This window comes from Haliotis asinina, chromosome 2 (assembly GCF_037392515.1).
Source record: "Haliotis asinina isolate JCU_RB_2024 chromosome 2, JCU_Hal_asi_v2, whole genome shotgun sequence".
Lineage (NCBI taxonomy): Eukaryota > Metazoa > Mollusca > Gastropoda > Lepetellida > Haliotidae > Haliotis > Haliotis asinina.
In genome coordinates this window covers 55,878,709-55,895,898 of record NC_090281.1, presented here as the reverse complement: position 1 = coordinate 55,895,898, position 17,190 = coordinate 55,878,709, and the positions used below count along the sequence as shown (strand labels likewise).

Here is a 17,190-nt window from a genome sequence, read left to right as displayed (position 1 = left end):
TCTTACCTGGTACCCAGGTACTGCTGGGCAAGTATTTCTCCCTTTGTCACATTCCTATGTAAGACAACACATGCTTACTCATCTGCATCACTATAACACAATTGATGTCGCCGTTAGAGATGACTAGTGTGTGACTTTATTTGTTTTGGGAAAGAGTTGCCATTGCCATGATCACCAGAAATATACCGGGTACTTCCAGATGGGCAGGCAACCTGGTCCAACGGCTACTGCTATGCAATCAAGCCCTACATGTGTGAAATGCCCATTGCACAGAAGTATGTCAATCATACGGAACCGGGTATGTATACTTTATCTATTTAAAGTTCAGTTTTAAGCAGCCTCATGAATTTCACGCAAAGCACATGCCTGATAATTAGCAATGGTTGCAATGAATAATAATTAAAGATTATTTACACTGTCCAAATGAACAAGTTTTAAAACACATTAGTACACCTTCAGAACACTGGATACCTACCAGACATATTGTTGAGTGTCATGTCACCCTAACAAAAACTCTTGACTGTAAACCTTACCCTTACCCTAACCAAAAGTAAACTTGCTTGCTTTCAAAGATGGCAGAGGGTATCCAGTATTCTGTAGTCTTACCAACACATTTTTCTGGCATTGTTGACATTTTTTACTAACCATTCTTAAGGCTGATATGATTTAACTCCTGATTAAAAGGAAGGAGCATTTATTTAGTACTTCAAATTTGGAAGAAATGGTGAGGCCAGTGTCCTTTTGCAAAAAAGGGGGTGAAGTAAGTATTTGTGTTTGTTTGTGTTTTATTTCAAATTAACACCAAATACAACAAAATGGACAGTTTGTAATCACATATGTATCTACATCTGTGTTTTTAATGATTTCACACATCCTTTCCTTCATAATGGCTTCAAAGGATTGGTTTATTTACTTGAGATGACAAAACTTTTTTGATTATCAACTTCTTTATATATTCACAACAGCGACTTTTTGGTATAGCTTCTTATACCGTTTTCAAGCATATACACGTATATCTACATTTGTCTCCCTATGTCACAGTTTTAGAGGTGCAGTTTGCTTATATTTAGCTCCAGATCAATTCGTAACATGGGACTCATGTTGAAGACAGTGTTTTCTATGCTGGATATGAACACCTAACTGAGCTGACATGTTGTGTTCTATGTGTTTCAGCCAACAATATGACGTGCCCAAGTCAGTGGGTTCTGTTCCGACAAGACTGCTACTTCCTTGGGTCCCACCTCAACTGGACGATGGCGCAGAATTTCTGTAGTGTTAGTGGTGGTTCCCTTACCACTATTCGGGACCCCTTGGAGCAGTCGTTCCTCATCGGTAGGACAAAGGGATAATATTGGCGTTTTGTTATTTGATATAAAATACACCAACCAAGTTATTAAATGTTAGAGTGTGAGCGGGATTAGTGTTTCACCTCTTTTAGCAATATTCAGCAATATCATGGCGGGGAACACCAGAAATAGGTTTCACACATTGTACCCATGTGGGGAGTCAAATTTTGTTCTTCATATGAGTGAATGCTCTAACCACCTGCCAAACTCATCAGTCTAACTTATTCCTACAACTTCTTAGTTTGTAGACAGTAGAAGCAAGTTTCTTGAGAATAAAATACACCACAACCTCGTTCAGTGACAAAGTGAGAAGTTACAGTGTGTCATTTTTCATGGCAGTCACTGTCATCAGAAAAACACTACTTTTAAGCCATCAAACAAGGAGTTGGTCAGAAAAAACAACTTTAAACGTGACTGCTTTTGTGAATTTTTTTGAATTTGATAACATTTATTAATAGTATATTATAATGGTAGTAAGGTTTTTGATTTTTGGAGAAGGGTCTTCCTCAGTTTTAGAAATCAGATAGCCATATGATCAGTACATGATTCCCTTTGTTAAATACGGCTTGCCTTTTAAGAGCTGTTGTAAAATCTACCTCTGGATGTATGTTGTAGAAAAAATGCTTCAGCAGGGAAATGCATGGATAGGACTGAAACGAGATCGACAAACAACGAACCATGATTTTGTCTGGGTGGACAATACACCAGTAAGTTGGTTTTATCTGGGTGGACAATACACCAGTAAGATGGTTTTACCTGGGTGGACAATGCACCTGCAAAATGGTTTTACCTGTGTGGCAGTACACCAGTAAGATGGTTTTACCTGTGTGGCCATACACCAGTAAGATTGTTTTACCTGTGTGGCCATACACCAGTTAGATGGTTTTACCTGTGTGGCAATATACCAGTAAGATGGTTGTACCTGTGTGGCAATACACCAGTAAGATGGTTTTACCTGTGTGGCCATACACCAGTAAGATGGTTTTACCTGTGTGGCAATACATCAGTAAGATGGTTTTACCTGTGTGGTAATATACCAGTAAGATGGTTTTACCTGTGTGGCAATACACCAGTAAGATGGTTTTACCTGTATGGTCATACACCAGTAAGATGGTTTTACCTGTGTGGTAATATACCAGTAAGATGGTTTTACCTGTGTGGCAATACACCAGTAAGATGGTTTTACCTGTATGGTCATACACCAGTAAGATGGTTTTACCTGTGTGGCAATACACCAGTAAGATGGTTTTACCTGTGTGGCAATACATCAGTAAGATGGTTTTACCTGTGTGGTAATATACCAGTAAGATGGTTTTACCTGTGTGGCAATACACCAGTAATATGGTTTTACCTGTATGGTCATACACCAGTAAGATGGTTTTACCTGTGTGGCCATACACCAGTAAGATGGTTGTACCTGTGTGGCCATACACCAGTAAGATGGTTTTACTAGTGTGGCAATACACCAGTAAGATGGTTTTACCTGGGTGGACAATACACCGGTAAGATGGTTTTACCTGGGTGGAGAATACAACCTCATCTCTGGTAAACTCCAAACCCTAATAGTGGAGGAGTTTTGTTTCGTGCCACTCTTTGGCAGTACCTAAAGCAATATTCACAGTGGGAAACACTAGTCATGGCTTCCAACATTGCACACATTTAGGGAAATGAACCACAAACCAACCCAATCATTGCTAAGCATTGAGCATGTCTTTGAACATTAACAGGCACAAATGTTTTCACTAATAACTGAGGTTTACTTCCAGCTAACTTTCAACAACTTCGCCCCTGGGGAGCCCAACTCTCATGACCAAGTTGGACAGGAGTGTGTTGATGCCCAGTTTGTCAGGTCTCCATACCCTGGCAGTTGGCGAGACAACTGGTGCAAACAGCAACACAACTTCATCTGTCGGAGCCCTGCAAGTGAGTCACCATGTTAGAAGTCATCATCAAGCACTACTTAAAGGCTTCCAGGCTTTAATTACCATGTGAATCGTATGTGTATATGAATACCTTGTTAATTTTCATGATCCGATGTTGTGGTATTTCATGATGTGCTGATTGTTCTCTTTCAGTTGGTGCCACAGCCACTCCAGGTGCAGCTGTCACAGGTAAGGGAGATAACTATTGTCCCCTGCTGGCAAATGTCAGTTGATATGTTCCACTGTAGTTCCAAATCCAAAACACTTCTGGTGTCAATAGCATACAGCTGGTTAATATTTGACTTGTGAACATATTAGCATGATTGTATGCAAGCGAGTCAGAATCAAGTGGGTAATATTTTTACATGAATATGTTACTAAGCTTACATGGATCTTGGTTGTTCATGCATTGTGCACCATTGCTAAGATACATCTGGACTAGTGATTACTGTGAACTTAAGCCACCTGGGCCCTATTTCACAAAGCCCTCGTAATTTTTCTTTTAGCGTTCGTACCTCTATGTTACAATATTGGACGAACGAATGCTACAGGAAAAGCTATGAGATCTTAAGCTTACCAGAGCTTTGTGAAATGGGGTCCTGGGGTGTTAAATGACCTTCACCCTTTCCACTGACTGTATATGTACATGTTTCAGCAGTGTGTCAGATCTGTTTCAGCACCCTGGTCTTACCGATGTGGACCCAACTGGATCTTCAACGGCATGGAGAGTTCCTGCTACCAAGTCATAGTTGGTGCTACCAAGAACTGGGTTGATGCCAGGGCTGACTGCCTCAGGCGGGGTTCCGACCTGGTCAGCATAGATGGGCCAAAAGAACAAACCTTTCTGCAAGGTAAATACATCTGCAGATCATGAATATTCTTGTGTGCAAAATGTCCACAGTGTTGTTTGGTAGATCAGCTTTGCAGACATCAGTACAAGTACTAGTAAGACCCAAAGTTAGATGTCTTTGGGAATTCCAGAGTAGAACAGGTTGTCCGACCTCAGTGCAGGCTCCCTATGGGAATTCCGGATTAGATCAGGTTGTCCGACCTCAGTGCAGGCTCCCTATGGGAATTCTGGAGTAGATCAGGTTGTCTGACCTCAGTGCAGGCTCCCTGTGGGAATTCTGGAGTAGATCAGGTTGTCCGACCTCAGTGCAGGCTGCCTGTGGGAATTCTGGAGTAGATCAGGTTGTCCGACCTCAGTGCAGACTCCCTGTGGGCATTCCGGAGTAGATCAGGTTGTCCCACCTCAATGCAGGCTCCCTATGGGAATTCTGGAGTAGATCAGGCTGTCCCACCTCAGTGCAGGCTCCCCATGGGAATTCTGGAGTAGATCAGGTTGTCCGACCTCAGTGCAGGCTCCCTATGGGAATTCCGAAGTAGATCAGGTTGTCCGACCTCAGTGCAGGCTCCCTGTGGGAATTCCGGAGTAGATCAGGCTGTCCGCCCTCAGTGCAGGCTCCCTATGGGAATTCCGGAGTAGATCAGGTTGTCCGACCTCAGTGCAGGCTCCCTGTGGGAATTCTGGAGTAGATCAGGTTGTCTGACCTCAGTGCAGGCTCCCTATGGGAATTCCGGAGTAGATCAGGTTGTCCAACCTCAGTGCAGGCTCCCTGTGAGAATTCCGGAGTAGATCAGGTTGTCAAACCTCAGTTTAGATTTCCATGGGAATTCTAGTGTAAATCAGGTTGTCATTTTACTGCATGTTTTTGCAGCTGTCTTGTCTGCTGGTGAGTATGCTGCTGTCCAAGAGTGGTTCTGGATTGGTGCCAATGACAAGAACCAGGAAGGAGGATGGGAGTGGAGCAACAAGGCACCATTCCGATATGTCAACTGGCATCCAGGTAGGACCGAGGTGTACTGGGATGACATGCTGCTTGTTGAGGCAGAAATCTCTGGCTTTTATTTAGGATTCCAAACTAACTACCCTTGACAGGTAGATTTGGAAAAAATTATAGTTTGTTCAAAATAATTTAAAAGACTATACTTTCATAAATTCTGTAAATGATTGATTTAATGAATTAAGGTAACTGCTTTGTGTTCTTTATGCACTGGGCTGTTGTGTTTGGGCATTTAAGTCAAACACACATGGTGATGGTGTGTCTCAGCACCCTTGTTGTTCACTGTTTTTGACAATGTTTTACTTCACTCAAACTCAACACACACTGAATCAGTTGATTCGCTGACCATTTAAGCACACAAAAAGTTGCATTTATCTTTGAGTGTAAATGACTTTCCCTTGTCTAAGTTTACGTATCGATGTAAAAAATTTAGGGTGTTCCCTTACTTGTTTGTTGTATATGTTGTTTTTGCTGCTGAATACAAAATGAATACACAGTATATACACAACAAATACGCAATGAATACACAATGAATACACAACAAATACACAATGAATACACAACAAATACACAATGAATATGCAATGAATACACAATATATACACAATGAATACACAACATATACACAATGAATACACAGTGAATAAACAATGAATGCACAACAAATATACAATGAATGCGCAACAAATACACAATGAATACACAAGAAATACGTAACGAATACATAACAAATGCGCAACAAATACACAATGAATACACAGTGAATAAACACAATGAAGATACATAATGAATATGCACAGTAAATATACACAATGCCAAATGTAACCTATGTTGTTATTGCTGTTGTTGATTGATGATCTCCTGAATCATCTACAGGTGAACCCAACTCATTGGGGGGTGAGGAGGACTGCTCTCAGATGGTCCCGAACTGGAGCTACAAATGGAATGACAAGAAATGCTCAGCTCTCAACAACTACATTTGTGAAAAATCAGGTGAGGCAATTACATTGACCTTTCTTTATTATGTAATTAATGTAGACTCTTTAAATATTTGCTTTCATCCTTTAGGATTGGGGACCAGTAAAGATCTGGTTTGAAACTGACCTTCAGTAATCCATTCTTGTCATAAAAGGTGACTAATGGGATTGGATGGTTAGACTCACTGACATGGTTGACTCAAGTCATTGGTTCTCAACTGCTCATGCTGTTGATCACTGGATTGTCTGGCCCAGACTTGATTATATACAAACTGCAGCCATATAGCTTGAATATTACTGAGTGCAGTGTAAAACTAAAATCACTCGCTGACTTAGAGTAGGGTATGCTTATTCATCACAGGTTTTCAGTGATTTAGTCATCATTTTCACTGCCATTTTGCCCGTTGTACATTGCTGATACTGAAACTGATGTTGTATATACTTGTTTGGGAGAAAATTAATAAATATTGGTCTTTGTGTCCTGTTTATGACACACAAGGGATACAAGTCCTACAATTTCTCTCTTCCAGACTAATCTTTCAATCCCGAACATGTCTGCTTTACTTGAGTACACGTTCCCTGATCAGATGTATCTTCTGTTGCAGCATCGCCAGAGACAACCATAGCTCCATCAATAACTCAGACAACACCAGTGGGAAAAGGTGACGTTCTTGATCTCTTCCAACATGTACCATTCTTCCAATGTCAGCCAGACTACTGCTTTATTGCTGTCAGCATTGCATTTAAAGAAACTATATTTTCAGAAGCACTTATTTTTAAAGCTTTTTGTGTGGCAGTTTGAAATAGTGATCCTACTTCATTCCTGTTGCTGTGGTGGGGTTTCCATATCATATAGCTCACCTTGTCTCAGGGCCATGTGGTCATCCAACCCCCTTGTAGAGATGTGTTTTTAATATTTATGTTGCTTCCCCAAAATGGTTTCAAATGGATGAGAATTCTTCAATATGAGTCATTGTTTAAAATACTATGTTTTGCAATAGTATACTCTTCAAAAAAAGTAGGGGAACTTGAACTCTCAATTTTGAAAGGAAGTGTTAACGTTAACAAACGTTTAAAGGACAGACATGTTATAAACGCACCACCATTTCCCTTTATTAGCACCCCTAAAACACAGTGCATGATATGCACATGCACAACGCAGTAGCCCCATACACTTGCACATATTTGATTTTGGTGTTTTTCAAGAAGTTGAGAAATCACTTAGAACATTAATTTTGACACTCATCTTGCATCACACATTTGTTAGGGTTTGTTTTAAGTCATTTGTTTTACAATGAAAATGGTCTACATGCAAATTACATGCTAAAAATCAATCATCTTTCAAAAGCAAGTGCATTCCAAATAGCTATGGTTGTGATGCACTTTCAAAACATTCAATAATATCATATCAACACTGATTGACTTACGATAAATCTCCTAAATATTTTTAATTGTAAATATAAAAATGAAGTTCCCCTACTTTTTTTTAAGAGTATATTATAGAATGTTACATTCATTGTTGCAAATTTCGAAACAATGTGAATATTTACTATGTGTTTATTATTTGTTTTGACATTTGTCCTCAGTGTTATGCAGAAAATATTTGAATATGATGACAGTATCTGCTAACTAAATACAACGTGAGTTACAGCATTCTAGTGGGTTCACCCATAATCTTTTACCTGTGAAAGCAAGGAGGTTCCATCTCTGTTTCCAGATCTATGCAAGGCTGAGCCTATGATATCAGGGAACTACAGTCTCCCGCCAGGACAGGGGGCGCTACAGGTTACGTCAGCTCGCGACCCTGGTCATGGACCCGATGCGTCAAGACTCACCCCCGGAAACAAAGGTACTAGGAGTAGTCTGTAGACAGGCAGCTTTCAGAATTCACCCTCGTATACTCCTCAACAAGAACATTTGACGGCAATAATTCTGAACCCAGTTCTCATAGATCGTTTGCAAGTTTAGTAGATAGGGTACTATGGTACGCTTGGTTGATGACTTGCCATTGTATCCCGATGACATGGGGCATTGCTCACAGCATCAATCACAGACTTAAGCTGGTCAATATCAAGCAGCTGGAATACTGCAGTAGGTGGTGGTATACAGCAATGGATGGTGATATACAACAAAGAAACAAGATGTTAAGTAACATCCTATCAATTCTAATCTTCTTGATCAAAACTAAAGTGATTTCTCTGATCTATGTCCATTATAATGTAGAAAGTTGTTTGCCTCTATCAGTTTTAGAATGCTGTTAGAATGTTATCTACCCTGTCCTCATTCCAGGTGGATGGTCTTCAGCTATGACAGCTCAAGGTCAGTGGATCTCTGCCACCTTCTACAACATCATCATCACCCGTGGGATCCAGATAGCGGGAAGCAGCGAAACTGGAGAATGGGTCACTAAGTTCAAGTTAATGTACCAGTATGACTACTTCAGCCCATGGTACACTTATCAGGATCCGCCAGGTGTCGATAAGGTACTTACTTGAAAATGTTTGGCTTGAAGGCACTGAAAAATCGATAACATACTTGCTTGAAGGTACTTATGGATTGATAAGGCACGTGCTTGAAAGTAATTAATGGTTGATAACATACTTGTTTGAAGGTTATTAATAATGGATAAGGTACTTGGTTTAGGGTACTTCCTTCAAGGTACTGCCTTGACACTACCTACTTCAAGATATCTACTTAAAGTTACTTACTTTCAGGAATTTTCCATTAGTTTGTGTGAAACAAACAATCAGTGTGTTTCTGTGAGACTATCCACATGTCGGTGTAAGACTATCCACATGTCTGTGTAAAATGTGAGACTATCCAAAAATCTGTGTGAGACTATTCATATGTCTGATGCCTGTGTGAGACTATCCATATGTCTGTGTGAGACTATCCGTATGTCTGTGAAACTATCCATATGTCTGATGTCTGTGTGAGACTATCCACATGTTTGTGTGAGACTATCCACTTGTCTGTGTGAAACTATCCATATGTTTGTATGAGACTATCCATATGTCTGTAAAATAATCCACATTTGCCTGTGAGACTATTCACATGTCTGTGTGAGACTATCCACATCCACATGTCTGTCTGAGACTATCCAGATGCCTGTGTAAGACTATCCACATGTTTGTGTGAGACTATCCACATGTCTGTGTGAGACTATCCATGTGTTTACACTGCAGGTGTTTACAGGCTGCATGGACAGTGACACAACGGTAGAGATATTCCTCAACTTTCCCATAGAAGCCAAGTCCATCAAGCTGATACCCACAGCATGGAACAAGGGGATTTCTCTCAAGTGGGAAATCCTTGGCTGTATTGAAGGTATTCACACCATTATAGACTGATTATGTTTGAGACCAGCTGACTCTCCTGATGCCCATGTAAGGATTCCAGGACAGACTAGGTCTAGTGCTAGTGATCATTCCATGATAGAATAGATCTGAGGGTGCCATGCATCATGCATGTTCATAGAGTGATTCCGGGCCAAACTGTATCCCCAGCACCCCATGCTTGTGACTGTGTAAGGATTCCGGGCCAGACTGTATCCCCAGCACCCCATGCTTGTGGCCGTATAAGGATTCCAGGACAGACTCTATCCCCAGCACCCCATGCTTGTGGCCGACCAAGGATTCCAGGTCAGACTCTATCCCCAGCACTGCATGCTTGTGGCTGTCCAAGGATTCCAGGTCAGACTCTATCCCCAGCATCCCATGCTTGTGGCCGTCCAAGGATTCCAGGCCAGACTGTATCCCCAGCACCCCATGCTTGTGGCCGTCCAAGGATTCCAGGCCAGACTGTATCCCCAGCACCCCATGCTTGTGGCCGTCCAAGGATTCCAGGCCAGACTGTATCCCCAGCACCCCATGCTTGTGGCCGTCCAAGGATTCCAGGCCAGACTGTATCCCCAGCACCCCATGCTTGTGGCCATCCAAGGATTCCAGGCCAGACTGTATCCCCAGCACCCCATGCTTGTGGCCGTCCAAGGATTCCAGGCCAGACTGTATCCCCAGCACCCCATGCTTGTACTTGTGGCCGTCCAAGGATTCCAGGCCAGACTCTATCCCCAGCACCCCATGCTTGTGGCCGTCCAAGGATTCCAGGCCAGACTCTATCCCCAGCACTGCATGCTTGTGGCCATCCAAGGATTCCAGGCCAGACTCTATCCCCAGCACCGCATGCTTGTGGCCGACCAAGGATTCCAGGCCAGACTCTATCCCCAGCACCCCATGCTTGTGGCCATCCAAGGATTCCAGGCCAGACTCTATCCCCAGCACCGCATGCTTGTGGCCATCCAAGGATTCCAGGCCAGACTGTATCCCCAGCACCCCATGCTTGTGGCCGACCAAGGATTCCAGGCCAGACTGTATCCCCAGCACCCCATGCTTGTACTTGTGGCCGTCCAAGGATTCCAGGCCAGACTGTATCCCCAGCACCCCATGCTTGTGGCCGTCCAAGGATTCCAGGCCAGACTGTATCCCCAGCACCCCATGCTTGTGGCCATCCAAGGATTCCAGGCCAAACTGTATCCCCAGCTGGGAATCCGAAACCAACTCCACTATTCATTATCAGAGGACTTGTGGTCAATGATTATTGATTATAATTGAAGTATATGTACATTTTTAATGTGGTCACCAATTTTAAGTGGTTTTCCCCGTGTTTTCTCAAATGAATGTTTGTTGTAACTAATACTGTCATGCAATGAAACGATAGAAAATGGTTAAGATTTTATTATTACTGTGCACATAGCATACACTGTGTGTTTGTGAATGTGTGTCAAATTTAATGGTTAGTTTACTTCCTTAAGGTGTGTTATACCAAACCCAAAAAATTCTGATTAATCGAAAAGGTATATTTTACAATCAATAATTCTGTTTAATCCTTCTTTTGGTACCAGTGAATGTCCTTGAAATAGACATTCGCACCAAATCTGCACGGACAACTTTGCCTCTTCCAGTGCTGTTATTTTGCTGGTTCTAAAGTAATTAATTGGAGTTTAAAGTGATATTGATGTTTTATCACTCTGTCGGTTGTAGAATTTTCATATAGTTTCAACTACTTTCAGAGGACTGTTACGCAGACTATGGAGTGAGTGGTCCTCTGTTTGTCCAAGATGGTGGTTTCAATGCCTCCAGTATCTTGGACCCTCAGCACACTCCACACGATAGTCGTCTCCATGCTAATGGACCACAATACATCCCGTCCTGCTGGAAGCCCAAATCATCTGATGCAGCAAACTGGCTGGAGGTTGACCTTGGAGCAGTGAAGGTCATACGAGGAGTTACCACAGAAGGCAATCCAGATGCCCCGGAATGGGTCACCAAGTACAAAGTGATGTACAAACTTAGGGATGGAAGCACCCAATACTTCACCTACCAGCAGCCATATGGAACTGATTATGTAAGACTGAAATATTATTGTTAGACAGGCAATTCGTATTTATTGAAGTCAGTCACACATGCTCATAAAAATCTATGTTCCCAGGGTAAACCTGTACTAACCCTGTGAGGCATTTTCATGGTTTTCATGAATGCAGATTATCTGCCCTTTGTTTCCATCAAGAATTTGCTACCCAATTAGAAGTCAACAAAGGGGAGTGGGTAAGGGAGGTAAGCCTCACCTTCCAGAAACTAAAGTCACTACCCGCATTTATGGGCACGAAAACATCCTTGCCGTTAAAAAAGCTTTTAGGGCTTTCTTGGATTTAGTTTCAACATAATACTCACAGTAGGAGCTCTAAGTTTCTTTTGCATGTCAGACGGGTTTTCAGTATTAAATTACTTGCACACTCTATAAATGTCAGTGGTTGCATATATATAACAAACCACCAGTGGTTAGTAGAGGTTTACCTAAGTGTGAGTCCAGAAGTGGAGGATATCATGATCACACTGTCATGATTCATTGTTGGAATATTAGTATGTCTCTTGAAGGTCCACCCTTAAAGCTCCGTTCTAGGTCCCCAATAAGTGCCACTTTGGGTGCACTGAAGTCCCTATCAGATATGCTGGAGGTACCTCAAAGGTCCTTTCAGTCTCGGAAAATCTGTGCTGATCTGTGGAGGGAGTTCGTGGAGGCTTAGTGACTCGGCATGTCATCATAGCCTTGTACTCATACTATCAATCACTGGATTGTCTGAACCACATTTAGTTAGCTGCACACCTCTTCCAAATACTTAGAGCAATGTGAATCACAAGTTGTTACTGAACATTCATTCAGCCTGCTCTAACAAAACCATCCTAGGTCTTAAATCCTGTGTTGCCTTGTGTAGTCATGCACTGTTATAGGCACTTGCTTTGTTTCAGATCTTTACTGGAAACACCATCAACAATGTGTCTGTCACCAACTTCATGAAGTCTCACTTCCAAGCCCAATATGTTCGCATCACAGCCACCAGTTACCATACAGCAGTCGCGCTCAGAGTTGACTTCTTCGTGTGCCCAATCAGTAAGTCCTCACTGAGATGTTCAGATGTTACACAGAAAAATTGATTTTAATATTTATTCTAGATTTATGAATTATTGTACAGTTCACAGTCAGATTTTACTGAGGGAGGCTAGAATCTGGTCAGTAACTGAAGACCCCCTGTTTCAGCATGTCGTGAGATTCCACTGATTGACGGGCCACAGAAGATTGATGACAGCCAGCTCACAGCTTCATCCTCCCTCAACTCAGAACACGGCCCTCAACGGTCCCGTCTGAACCAGCCAGCTCAGGGTGACTACATCGGGGCCTGGGAGGCTGAGTATTACGACAGCAACCAGTACATTCAGGCGAGTCTGAGCTTCCATGAACAATGCTGGAGGTTTATACAATGTGTGGACATTGGTAGCCAAGTTGATGCTGCAATTGCTTGGTTTTAATCACATGTTATGTTTCTAGGTCTGTCAACACTATGTCTGCTATAATTCACATGCTGCATATTGAAACATTTGGTGAATTGAACTGTATCCTTTCATGACTTAATTTATTATTCAAGAACAGAAGGATTTCATACTCATAAATGTTTCTGAAAGGTTTGTTAGTGTTTGCTGGAAGTTGGTGTTATTTGTCAATGTTCGAAATGCAAAATGGAATTTATAAATGATATAGTGGTTAAGTGTATGCCTGAAGAGCAGAAGATGGCGGGTTCATCCGTGTCCACATCATACCAAGTGCTTTAAAATAAGTTTTTTGTTACTGCGTCAAAATTATTGGAAGTTAAATTGTATTAAGTTGGATTTGCTAGTAGTTTGGGAGGAAACATGATTTTAACATTGGATGCCCTGATGTGTGATGCTTGCCAGGTTGACCTGGGTCGTGTGGTGGAGGTGACAGCAGTGGCTACTCAGGGCCGAGATGATAAAAACCAGTTTGTGAGAGAGTACACTCTATCGTCATCTACTGATGGCAAAACATGGTTCCCTTATTACGAGGGAACAACAGTGAAGGTACAGTAAAACAGGACTTTCATTCACAATGGATTTATCTAAATCTGCAATAAAAACTGAATAATAGTTTTAATAATTTATAATTTGATCTAAGTCTCAATAATTGTACCAAGGTGCAATATCACACGACATGACTGGTGTTGTTCAACAGTTTTATTAGTGGCGAAACATTCAAAAGTCAGGGCCTAGATTTTATGAAAGACCTTTATAATCAAGTTTCGATAATCATGTTGTGTACAAGATCTAGATTAAAAATTACTTTTATTAAGTGAGTGAGTGAGTGAGTTTAGTTTTTCGCCGCAGTCAGCAATATTCCAGGTATAAGGCGCTGGACTGTAATTAATCGATTCTGGACCAGTCAATCTAGTCGTCAACAGCATGAGCATTGATCTGCGCAGTTTGGAACCAATGACATGTGTCAACCAAGTCAGCGAGTCTGACCACCCGATCCCGTTAGTCGCCTCTTACAACACGCATCATTGCCTTTTATGGCAAGCATGGGTGCTGAAGGCCTTTTCTAACCCGGACCTTCACAGGTCACTTTCGTTTGGAAAAATCTTCATGGTAGCATCCTGTCTATGTAGCACAGATAGCAATCTTCGCTGTACACCCTTCAGCCAACCATATACATCTTTGTTACACGTGTACGTACATATTCATTTCTAAGAACAAGGAAGTGATAAACAATCAAATCATTTGTATCCTTCTCAAATAAACCACCTGTGATAGCTGGAAGTAGGGAGCTCCCATTGAGGGCTGTGCTACAAATGGTGTTCTGCATGTTTTCTTCACAGTTTTGCTCATGAATACAGATTTTACAGTTACGGAATCTGGACTTCGTGCCTGTTGTGATTAAGATATCAGATAATCAGACTCATGTACAAGCTGTTTGTTGTTAAACATTGCACTCAGCAATATTCCAGGTATATAACTGTGGTCTGTAACCAGAGTATCAACAGCATGACCATCAATGAAATGTGTCAACCAGCCAAGCATGATCCTGTCAGTCAACTTTCACGACATGCATGGGTTGCTAAAGACCAATTCTAAACTGGGTCTGCCTAGTAGATATACAGACAGCATGTGGACCAAACCGAGAGAAGCTGTTCAATATTCGGGCTCTGTCACTGAATATATAAATTGAAAAGCATTCAGATAGAACAGCTTAGGAATATTTTCACACTGAATGGAATGAGACAAACAAACTGTTGACTTTCCCCATTTCAGGGACAAAATGGGGACCTATTTGTTACATTTGAATTCCTGGATATTTCTTGCTACACTAAGATATTTCTGCTACTGTTTTGTATTGTCAGCATTTTGATGGGAACTGGGACTCAAAGACAGTTAGGAAGCACTACCTGATGATCCCCATCAATGTACGCTTCCTGAGGTTGTGGCCTACTGACTACCAGGACAGGATTGCCCTCAGATGGGAGGTGTATGGGTGCCCAGGTACACAGACTTGTCCAAGTTCATAGCTCACATTAAACTGTTCTGTTTTCCTTAATAGTAAAACTGAAAGAGAAATTAAATATATATATAAATGAGTATGGAATGTTTTGTTCTGAATTTAGACAGTGCCCACTGAGAACTGAAAATTGTAAGGAGATATGCACAGTGTTACATGTGTAGGATAAACCTGTTGGACTTGTGTCATCAAGCTTACAAGAAGTATAATATCCTTAAGCTTAAGTGGGGTACATGCTCTTGAAGAACAGATTCTATGAACCATTGTGTTAGTTCAGTGGGTGACCTACAAGGCTGTAGATGTAAATCAGTAGCTTGTGTGTGAAATGTGTGAGATGCAGGGTGTGTGTGATCATGTATATACCTGTAATATTGTAGTGGGTTAGCATAGTGGTTTAAGTGTTTGCTTGTCACACTGAAGACCTGGGTTTGTTTCCCCACATGAATACAATGTGTGAAGCCCATTTTTGCTAAAGTGAAGAAAAACTGAACTGGTTCATGTATAAAAAGCCCAAAATACCTGAAGAGAGGATTTGCAAGATATTTCAAAACAGTCTGTTCTTAATGAAAGGATCATGCTAACATATACGTTTCCATGAGTATCATAAGCAGAGCAAGTCTGTAGTGTTGTATTCCTTTGTTCTAGGTCCCATGTCCGGGGTGGCCATTGGTTGTTTCACAGATGTCAAGGAAGACCGTGATCTGCCTTATGAACCTTTGACTGACCCCGCTGCTGGGGTGTGGCCTCCATCCTGTATACATCACTGTTACCTCAAGGTAGGCAGACCGGGGCGTGGTCTCCATCCTGTATACATCACTGTTACATCAAGTTAGGCAGACAGGGGCGTGGTCTCCATCCCGTGTACATCACTGTTACCTCAATTTAGGCAGACAGGCGCGTGGTCTCCAACCTGTATGCATCACTGTTACCTCAAGGGAGGCAGACTGGGGTGTGGCCTCCAACCTGTATGCATCACTGTTACCTCAAGGTAGGCAGACAGGGGCGTGGTCTCCGTCCATTATGCATCACTGTTACCTCAAGGTAGGCAGACAGGCACGTGGTCTCCATCCACTATGCATGACTATTACCTCAAGGTAGGTAGACTGGGGGTACGGCCTCTGTCCTGTATGCATCACTGTTACCTCAAGGTAGGACCCTGTCCCGTGTACAGCACTATTACCTGAAGGTAGGTACACTTTCATTCTACAGTCAGTCTAGTCACTAGATAAATCAGAAAATCATGAGCAAATATTAATGACTCCAAATGATAAAAACAATCAGCAGGACCATACATTTTAACCACCCATAATACCATCCCTGACAGCTCAAACAAACAATGTCCAGTGCTGGAGAATCTTTTTTCTTTTCCTTATTGATGAAATTAGACTTTTCTCTTTGCCTGTTCAGTTGGTTAAGTTGTAGGTTAAGATGATAGACCCTCACCCCCAAAGACCCTGACTCAGTTACCACATGTATTAACCCATTTCTTGTGTCTCCCCTATGGTATTGCAGGAATATTGCTGATAGTGGTGTTGAACCATGATCACTACATGCGTTCACTTTGCTATGCATGTGTTATTTTTATTCCTCAAAATTTTATGCTAAAATATGGTAGGTATAAAGACATATGTTTGTATCAAGATATCAACTCAAGGCATGGTTGAAATTATGTCATGAGAGTGTTGTCACTAAAATTTGTATTTTCTTCCTTCTTTTTTTAAATAATGATGAGTACAGAGATATGGTCTTGTAGGACTGTCATAAGAGTATCTTACTGAAGATGTCATTTTGTTCCTCAGGGTTATTTCTATGCTGGAATACAGAATGGGTATGAGTGTTTCTGTGGCAACTCTTATGGGAAGTATGGACCAGCCGCCAACTGTTCTATGCCCTGCTTTCCCCACCCGCAAACGAAGTGTGGAGGCCCCCTGGCCAACTACGTCCACAGTACTGGGCTGTGTAAGATGCTTGTGTTGTTACATATTTATTGTTTGTTTGTTTGTTTGTTGTTTAACGTCAGACTCGGCAACATTCCAGCTTTATTGTGTTGGTCTGGAAATAACTGAATATGGACCATGCAATCCAGTGATCAATAACATGAGCATCAATCTAGGCAGTTTGGATTAGATGATATGTGTCAACCAAGTCAGCGAGTCTGACCCTCCGATCCTGTTAGTCGCTTCTTACAACAAGCATGGAT

At 41.8% G+C, this 17,190-nt stretch overlaps 1 protein-coding gene across 1 annotated transcript in view; it reads left to right on the top strand.

Moving 5' to 3' along the window:
• LOC137272713 (lymphocyte antigen 75-like) overlaps window positions 1–17,190 on the top strand; it is a 62,431-nt gene that overhangs the window by 14,841 nt on the left and 30,400 nt on the right. The window contains exons 11-29 of the mRNA XM_067805097.1: window positions 200–298; window positions 1,174–1,332; window positions 1,962–2,053; window positions 3,113–3,269; window positions 3,422–3,457; window positions 3,946–4,119; window positions 4,987–5,115; window positions 5,989–6,105; window positions 6,695–6,751; window positions 7,807–7,938; window positions 8,379–8,572; window positions 9,275–9,416; window positions 11,158–11,492; window positions 12,395–12,536; window positions 12,684–12,862; window positions 13,376–13,519; window positions 14,836–14,974; window positions 15,636–15,766; window positions 16,790–16,949. Coding sequence (XP_067661198.1) covers window positions 200–298; window positions 1,174–1,332; window positions 1,962–2,053; window positions 3,113–3,269; window positions 3,422–3,457; window positions 3,946–4,119; window positions 4,987–5,115; window positions 5,989–6,105; window positions 6,695–6,751; window positions 7,807–7,938; window positions 8,379–8,572; window positions 9,275–9,416; window positions 11,158–11,492; window positions 12,395–12,536; window positions 12,684–12,862; window positions 13,376–13,519; window positions 14,836–14,974; window positions 15,636–15,766; window positions 16,790–16,949 — 2,718 coding nt within the window. The remainder of the gene's footprint in view (window positions 1–199; window positions 299–1,173; window positions 1,333–1,961; window positions 2,054–3,112; window positions 3,270–3,421; window positions 3,458–3,945; window positions 4,120–4,986; window positions 5,116–5,988; window positions 6,106–6,694; window positions 6,752–7,806; window positions 7,939–8,378; window positions 8,573–9,274; window positions 9,417–11,157; window positions 11,493–12,394; window positions 12,537–12,683; window positions 12,863–13,375; window positions 13,520–14,835; window positions 14,975–15,635; window positions 15,767–16,789; window positions 16,950–17,190) is intronic.